General features: G+C 32.4%; 1 protein-coding gene and 1 long non-coding RNA gene across 3 annotated transcripts; both read right to left on the bottom strand.

Annotated features, from left to right (window-relative positions):
• Nucleotides 1–11: 11 nt before the first annotated feature.
• Nucleotides 12–4,940, bottom strand: LOC111389093. 2 transcript variants are annotated; one of them, XM_023013944.1, is made up of 2 exons: nt 2,010–4,940; nt 12–1,923 (listed from the first exon to the last, which is right to left on the bottom strand). In XM_023013944.1, the coding sequence occupies exon 1, from the start codon at nt 3,162–3,164 to the stop codon at nt 2,013–2,015; it is 1,152 nt and encodes a 383-aa protein (XP_022869712.1). In that variant the 5' UTR covers nt 3,165–4,940; the 3' UTR covers nt 12–1,923; nt 2,010–2,012. The 2 variants fall into 2 exon arrangements, with proteins under 2 accessions (XP_022869712.1, XP_022869713.1); XM_023013945.1 differs by having other exon boundaries at nt 12–3,537; nt 3,624–4,940.
• A 28-nt stretch (nt 4,941–4,968) lies between these two features.
• Nucleotides 4,969–6,639, bottom strand: LOC111389092. Its single transcript, XR_002701680.1, has 3 exons — nt 6,412–6,639; nt 5,937–6,041; nt 4,969–5,475 (listed from the first exon to the last, which is right to left on the bottom strand). It is a non-coding gene; the product is annotated as an uncharacterized LOC111389092 (long non-coding RNA).
• Nucleotides 6,640–9,091: the final 2,452 nt, after the last annotated feature.

Raw genomic sequence — 9,091 nt, 5'->3', positions numbered from 1 at the left:
TGAACCTTTGTTGCATTTATGCACAAGCATGAATTTAAGACTTTAGAAAATGATATCATTAAGAAAGAAATAAATACAACGTAATAATCTCAAAAGGTAGTTACGAAATTTACATGTATGAAAGTCCAGAGCTCCATTTTAGTCTCTTCATTCACTGAAGTCCAATCCTTAATTACAACAAGCACATGTTCTCGTACCATGGCCCCAACTACGCTAGAAAATTTTTTCGAGTTCTGTCCAACAACTTGGCCATATTCATTGAATTCTATATTTATCTTCTGATAATTATGTTCAGGAATCATCTTCACTTGCAAAGCCACATACCAACTAGATGTTTCATTTTCCCTAGAATAAAATACTTGTTTCGCCTGTGTTGCCAAAATGAACGGACTCTGTGTCCTTCGTTAAGATTAACCAAAGTGAATCCATCTTCCTTTTTTATTCCGTTCACAATATTTACCCAATCACATTTGAATATTGAAACATGAGACGTATAATAGTCAAGCACTATAACGTCACGCAAAACTCCATAATAATGAACTTGCCCAACTATTTGTGCATTATCTTTTGCACTAGATCTACATATGGTCATTGTTTCAACTAAAACGCCACTATTTTGACGAGATTTGTCTGCATCTTTAGTGTGAAATCGAAGACCATTTATAACAAAACTAGAATATGACATTAATTGATATCTAGGACCACGTGCAAGCCACTTCAAATTGTTCGAAACTTTGTTCGTTAATAGCTGAATTTGAATATGTTATTATTTTAAAAATGTTAGAAATAAAAGAACAAATAGCACAACTTTGAGACATTTATTTGTTGATGTGTATTCCAACCTTATCATCCAACCAAGCAGCAAAAGCATCAATGTGCTTCTTGTTCAATAAAGTCTCATTTCTTTCCAGTCGTTTGTCAAAAACTCTTCAATTCATCCATATGCATCCTAAGGTAAATAAAATATATCAAAAAATATAGTTAACTACTTAAAATTATTGAACTCTATATTTAATAAACGTACGCTCTGTATGGTTGAACTTCTGTACTATTCAGTAACACGTAGCGATGAGCAACTTTTAATATCTCATTGGATAGTATAATTGCCTTCCCTTTAGAAATTGTACGCCCTGTAACTAGGAAATTAGTCTCGTATTCTTCATTGCGTACAGGCTTAGAACCTATTTTAGATGCTTGTGTTACATATTTGTTGCAAAACTTCGCATTTTCTTCAAGAATATATCGTTTAGCTATGCACACGATTCATAAAATATCCTTTCAACACTTTCATATATCTCTCAAATGGGTACATCAAACGATATTATATCGGTCCACATAGACGAACTTCTCTCCCAATATGGATTGTTAAATGAACCATTATATCAAAAAATGAAGGCGGGAAGTACCTTTCCAACATGCATAAAGTTTCAGAAATGTCATCCCTAATTGTTCAACCTTATTTCTATCTACAATTCCTTGACATATTTCCTTGAAAAATGAAGTCAATTTAAAAATGGAATTCCTTGGTCCTTTAGGTAGAAGCCCTCTCAACGCAATTGATAATAATTGTTGCATTAACATATGACAATCATGAGACTTCAACCCAGCTATCTTACATTCTTCCACCCATATGCAATTTCCAATATTAGATCCATAACCATCGGGTAATCTCAAGTTAGCAAGCCTTTTGCAAAATATTTGTTTTTCTACTTTTGATAAGGTATGAGGAGTAGCTGGTAGATAGAATTTATTTCCTCTACTTTGAGGATGTAAATCATGCCTAATATTCACTTCTTCCATGTCCTTACGAGAGTTAATGCCATCTTTAGATTTTCCTTTGACATCCAAAAGTGTACTGATGATGCTTTCACAAATATTCTTCTCCACATGCATCACATCCAAATTATGATGTACAAGTAAAGTCTGCAAATCAAATGCCAATGGAGTCATAAAAGCTACACACAACTATAAGTATTGAATAAAAATGAAGGAATTATCACAACAATTACCTTCTAATATGGTAGATTGAAAAATATTGACCTCTTCTTCCATGTTACATTAGATTGAGTTGTATTCTTCTTCCTCTTCCGTTTCTCACTTTTTCCCCAGTCGTTTGTAATTTTATCAACTTCAATAAAATCTTCTTCACCATTTTTTATCTGTGGCCTAATACCATGTTCAATATGTCCATTAAACCAGCTCTTTTTCATGCGAAATGGATGATCAAAAGTGAGAAATTTTCTATGTCCCATGTACGCAAACTTCCTACCATGCTTCAACCATAGTGAACATATACTCTCACGACAAATGGGGCATGCAAATTTTCCTTTGACGGGCCACCCAGATAAATTTCCAAATGCAGGAAAATCATGTATTGTCCACATCAAAAGAGCTTTTAAGTTAAATGTAGACTTTGTAACAACGTCATACATATCAACCCCATCATTCCATAACAACATTAAGTCGTCTATAAGTGGTGCCAAATAAACATCTATGTCATTACTTGGATGTTTTGGTCCCGAGATCAATAAACTCAACATCAAACTTTCCTTTGACATGCAAATTGAGGGAAGCAAGTTATATATAGTTAAGATTACTGGCCAACAACTGTATTTAGAGCTAAGATCTTTGAAAGGATTAAATCCATCAGTAGCAAGACCTAATCTAATATTTCGAGGATCAGAAGCAAAATCTGGCCACCTTCGATTAATCATTTCCCAACTCAATGAATCAACTGGATGCCTAATCTTACTGTCTGAACTTTTATTATTTGAGTTCCATCGAAGTTGTGTTGACATCTCATATATTCCAAACATCCTCTTCAGTCTTGGTATTATAGGAAAATAACGCAAGACCTTGGCTGGGATATTTTTCTGAATTTTTTTTTGTCCGTTTTTTAATTTTCCATCTCGAGCAACACATTTTGGACATAATTCAGCATGCTCAAACTCCTTTCTATATAGACAACAATCATTTAGGCAAGCATGTATCTTTTCATAGCCAAGATCAAATGTATTGACAAGTTTTTTCATCTTGTAAAATGAGTTTGGAAGAGTATTATTATCTGGCAACATGTCTCGAACAAGATTTATAAGTTCATCAAAACCATTATCTGATAACTCATGTGAAGCTTTATGCTTAAACATTGCAACCAAAGCTGACATCTTTGTAAATGCCCTACAATCAGGATATAAAGGAGTTTCAGCATCATTAACTAAACTTTCAATCTCTTCGTCTCTTCCATCAGGACGGTTTTCAAGATCTACATCATGTTGTACATAGAAATCTTAAACATCTTACTCGACTCAGGCATTTCTACAACATTCTGATTTGATGAACCTGGTTGCTCTCCATGAAATACCCAAGTAGTATATGTAGGATCCATACCTTTAATAATCAAATGTTCATAGACTGTATCATAATGATGATGCATTAGATTCCTACACAACACAAGGACATACTATCATTTCTGAATTGCATTTTTTACGAGCTCGTTCAACAAAATTCTGTGCTCCATCACTATATGGTCTTGAAAATCTACGAGTAAATCTTTATGATTATTATACATTGAAATTATTTTCATTTGGTAAATGGGATCATAATATCTAATTTCAAATGATAACCTTGATAATTGCAGCCACTCTTTGTCCATTATACGCAAAGCTACTATCCAAAACTAAGCATCGCAATATTCAAAAAATCGACGTGCAGGATTAAGCTCCAACTAACAGATAGTAACAGGACAAAGGTGAAATAGTAGAAAGAAGGCAGGTACATTCAAGATAGAAAACAAACTTGAAGAATTACATTTCATAAAATAATCTAAAGAAATAATATGGACACATGAGCTCAAGAATATTGACACAGATGCCAACCAATCCTAAGCTAAAGCGAAGAGATAAGGGCCAATTCTTCATAAGGGAAAAAGAGTAATAATTTTCATTAGTCTAAACAACGAGTACATGATTAAAATGATTAAAAGAAGGAAAAAGAAAATCTCGTACTAAAAGCAGGGAAAAAAATAGTTGTAAATGGACAAACACCAGCTTAAAATCTCTATAGGGTCTAGATCAATGATTAAAAGAAGGAAAAAGAAAACGTGTAAGCACCAAAAGAAGCAGCAGAAGAAAGCATGGGAATTTGCTGATCAAAATTTTCTGATCGATCATTTGGCCAAAAATTCTAACCTGGATCTGTAAGTCCAAGAAAATATGAATGCGTGCAAGAACTGGAAATTTTTTGGAAGATGGAAGTTACAAAAGAATTGGAAAATTTTACAAAATTAGTTAGCAAAAAGGAAACAATTATCTTTGTAGTTAGCAAAGTTAATCATCATTAGTACTGGAAATATAAAAAAGTAAATGAATCATACTGATTCAAACCATTTGTTTGAAACAAGTTACCCACTAGAGACAGAAAATTTAGGGAGTAGACGTTTCATGTTGAGAAAAGAAAAAAAGCTCCTCTGCTCTCTGCTGTAGATCTGTGCTTGAACAACAGTTCTGCACACTGAAAAAATAAGCAGACCACGGAGCTATGGCAGAGAAAACAAAGACATGTATTTCCAATTAGCAATTCCACATCAAAAAAGCTTGAATATACAACGAGCAAATGGTAACAGAGGTAAATTCAACATTGAAATATCGTACTAAAAGCAACATTATTACTTTCTTGGTTATCCAATTAGCAATTCCACATCAAAAAAGCTTGAATATACACAATTTTACCCCATTCAGAAGCATTCCTCACAATTCACAGAAACAATTTATCATTGAGGAATTGAAAAGAACTACAGCAAAGATTTATTACTTCAATCTCCATTAAATTTAGCTTTTCATGAATTAAAGAAAACAGGAGTTCACTTGTTCATTTACATTCACATATCTAGCATAAGACCAACTAACTAACTACAACCCAAAAAAACAAAAAAAACAAACCTTAAATAAGCACACCCCCCCCCCCCCCAAAAAAAAAAAAAAAAAATCCTTAAATAAGCACATCATAAACAAAATACGACTTGAACTAAAGCTTGCCTGACCTATCATCAAACGCTCCAAAGCCCAGATTGAACATGAAGTCTTTTATCTTTTATTCTGTCCTTTTCCATAATCTAATCTTCATCAGCAGATGGCTTTGAAGTCAAATTAAACATAGATTAAGGCGCTTATTAAAATTTATATATTAGCATATCCTTTACACACTTCTGTCCTTGGTGGCGTATTGGCCTTTTTTTACTTTTGGAATATGGTAAAGAAGTTCCACAAGTAGAATGTCTTGGTAAGTTACATAAGCCATTTTAAATCAAGGATAAAGACGCAGAAATCAAGCAGAAAGTATGGAATGCTAGGATGAAATTTACCAATCGGAAGACTGAAAGAGCTGTGGAACTAGCTGCTCCCTAGATCCAAGAGTAGTGGCTAGGTTTTCCAGATAGACAGATAAGGCAGCTTCAGCAGCACCTCCACCAGCAACTACCTATGTTTCGATAATATTGCAAAAAATCAAGTGAAACGTTGTCTTGAATTTTTTTTGTTTTTCTATTTAGGCTATAAAACATTAGCTTTCCAATTTGATGAACAAATCAACCAGCCAAATACATGAAGCCCATGCAGGTCGAATATACCTACCAGGAGGTACTTATCTATATAAGAATCACTTAAAAAATGGCAACATTTATACATAGTTGCTTAATTATACTATTTTTTCCCAATTCCAAAGAAAACTCGTGTGGTAATCATTTATGATGATATTGATTTACCTTAAATGATGTAAAAACAGGTACAAGCCCATAGTAAAATTAAAAAAAAAACAAAAAAAGAACTGCTGGGTGTAGAAGATTTGTTAAACAGAAGGAATGAATGGTGACAATTGACAACTGAGAGCAACAAAAACAAGGTTAATCTTCAGAATAGAATACAGCAACCATCAGGGTTTACCGTATTAGATTCCAGAGTTCTTTTGACAATGGATATAGCATCGTGCAAAGCCCTGTCTATCTCGTCGAGCATGAAATCATTGGCACCCTTGAGTATCAATGAGACCTAAAGAAAGCATATGATTCTGGCATATCAAATAATCCTCTAAAAATGTCCCCAATTTATCATGCATTCATCCTCAACACAACTACAAATTCGGGATTTCATGTCCAAATAAATAGTGCTCTTTCACAGCCAATTCTAAGAAATGCACAAAACAAAAATAGTAGTGAAAGCATATTTCCAAAGCTAACTTAGTTACAACAAATAAATCATTGATTAATTGACAAATCTTGTGAAAAATTAGGAGCTAGAAAAAGAAAATTCAAGAACCCAAAAACTTGCCCTTTTAAATGGGATTCACGGAATGAACAAGAAAATTAATTTTCAGATAGAACTTGAGTGCGGTTTAGGAATCAGAATCAAGGGGCTTCACCTTCTTCTTCTTCTTCTGCCGTCAAATCATTGGTGGAAATGTAGACTCGAAGTACTGCTGCCTACTGCCGCGTCTTGCGAAGTTCAAGGGCTCGAAGGTGCTGCGTCTAGGGCTCGAACGTAGGAGGCCGGTGGTCAGTGGTGGAAGGCGGCGAGATAGAGAGGAGAGACGAGCGGCACAGATCGCGTGGGAGTAAAACTCGAGTATTACTCTACCTATTTTACTCTTAGTCTCGTCCATTAATTGCCTAAAAGTAAAGGGCGAAAGATAACACTTTTTGCAACGTTTTATAAACGTTGCAAAAGACAGCTTGTTGGCAACGTTTATAAAATGTTGCCAAAGACAAAACTCTTTGCAACGTTTTATAAACGTTGCAAAAGACAGCTTTTGACAACATTTTATAAACATTGCCAAAGACAAAACTTTTTGCAAACGTTGCCAAAGACGGATTTTTGCAACGTTTTATAAACGTTGCCAAAGACAAAACTTTTTGCAACGTTTTATAAACGTTGCGAAAGATAAAACTTTTGGCAACATTAAATAAACGTTGCAAAAAGACGACATTAGCAACATTTACTTAAAAAATGTTACCAAAGCTCAATTATATTAAGCAATGGCAACATTCATGTATTTGAATGTTGCGATTGACCCCTTTAGCAACGTTTAATTAACAAATGTTGTCTTTTGCATGTTGCAAAAAGCTATTTTTGTTGTAGTGTATGTTTGGGAAGCACTTGTAAATGGTTTAATTTATAAATAGATAAAAATGAGTGATGGATAAGTGAATTGTAATAGTATTTATGATTACATTGGTACGTGAGGATGAAAATAAAGTTTGATCATTTATATGTTTTTTAGACAAAATTTGTCAAATGGAGACTAAGCCCCTGTTAGGTTTAGATAAAAATTAGTTTTTAGTAAATTTTTATAAATGCTTAAGAAATGTGTTGACAAAAATTGTGGCTAACGTAAATATGTGGTTGAAAACCAATTTGGAGAAAAATGAGATTTAAAAAATGAGGATCAAACATGAGCTAATTTATTTTCAGAAATTATTATTGTTAAACATTAGACTACTTTGACTAATAGAATAAACAATACTTTCTCCCACTTTTATTATCTTATTCTTCTCTTTTCTTTCTTATAATTTTGGTTCTTGTTCAATTGTGTCCATGTCAATAAATTTTCCAAAATACGCATTTTTAAATTATCAAAATGGAAATTGACAATCTGCCAAGAGTGTTAAGTGTACAAAAGTTACTAATCAATGATTGATATTTTATATGATATTTAAAGAAAATGTTGCATCCTTAATCCATTTCTAGTCGAAAAAGTAACCAATTCAACTTCGTGAACTAACCTGAGCACCTCTTTAATCCCAAAATTTTCATGGGATGCTTTATTATTTTTTTTTTCCAATGAAAACCAATTGAAGTCCTGTTTGCCACAAAAATTTTCAAAAAATTATTTCAAGTTAGTATTCTATAAGATAAAAAATAATAATAAATAAATAATTCATTTTTCACTTATGAAAATTTGTGCTAAGCAAGTTTTGAGTTTCTTCGCTCATGTAATTCAAATACTCTCCTAGCTTTGATTGATTGGTAAAAAGCCAAATATTATGATTAAAGGAAGAGAAATTTTGCTTTCTCGGTAATTGATACTTCATTTACTATTTAAAGAATTATCGTAAGTATCAATAGCTTATGCATATCGTGACTTAGTAAACAAATTGTAACTATTTACATCATCCTATAACAATTTTCATCTTAAGCAATTGTTGACTAGACCTAGACCAAGACTTATTCTAAGTAATGTTTAACATTGAAAAATAGTTAAACACAATGGCGAGGAATGAAATACTACAGAAAATTTAATCTTTCTTGATACAGCTACTTTGTGTGAAATTGAATTGTGTATTCTACCCATAACCTGGAGTTACGTGGAATATACCTTACATCAAGATTGAAAGTTCAATACCAAATTTTTAATTTTTTTTTTTCAAAATAAAAAAGAAGAAGCCAAGATTGATACTTTGACTTGGTGGGTTCCAAATCAATTTGCAATTGAAACTAACAATCTTAAATTAATCTGTCTCCTAATCTTGATTAGACATGAGTAAATTTCTTGGAATTGGCACTACCATTTTTAAATAATACCTTTGCTAATGCAAAGATTACACTCTAATCTTGATTAGACTTGATAGAGCTCATGTTTAGTGTAGATTAAGATTAAATTTTCAGTAGATTTTGATAGAAATTGACAAATGTGTAGTTGAAAAGTTATGAATTATGTGTAATATGCATTTAAAATTAATTTGTTGACCTTGACTTGAGATTTTAATTAAATTTTAGTTTACACCAAAAATAGCCTAAATTTTGTGAGCCAATTATTCCGTTATACTAATATAATTTCAAGCTTGATCTGAAAGGAGTAAATTTTCTAATATCTTTAAGTTGACTTGGTCAAGAGATCCTAACCATAACAAAATATGGTTCCGTTTGGATAATTTGAAAATAAGATCTGTACATTCTTAATATGAGAATTTCCTTACAAACTTTAGTCCTCTTCATAATTTTTACTTGGAAAATTAATACAAATTCTCTTATTTTTCTCATTAATTTTGAATTATTTAAATAAAAAAATTTTAACATCTCACTAAATTCATTGTACTACTACT

This window comes from Olea europaea, unplaced genomic scaffold (genome assembly GCF_002742605.1).
Source record: "Olea europaea var. sylvestris unplaced genomic scaffold, O_europaea_v1 scaffold5602, whole genome shotgun sequence".
Lineage (NCBI taxonomy): Eukaryota > Viridiplantae > Streptophyta > Magnoliopsida > Lamiales > Oleaceae > Olea > Olea europaea.
The sequence above is the reverse complement of the archived record's forward strand: the minus strand, read 5'-3'. Positions and strand labels throughout refer to the sequence as shown.

What these genes read in the sequence shown, in the direction of transcription:
- LOC111389093 (XM_023013944.1), bottom strand. Translation starts at nt 3,164, where the DNA reads ATGTCAGCTTTGGTTGCAATGTTTAAGCATAAAGCTTCACATGAGTTA.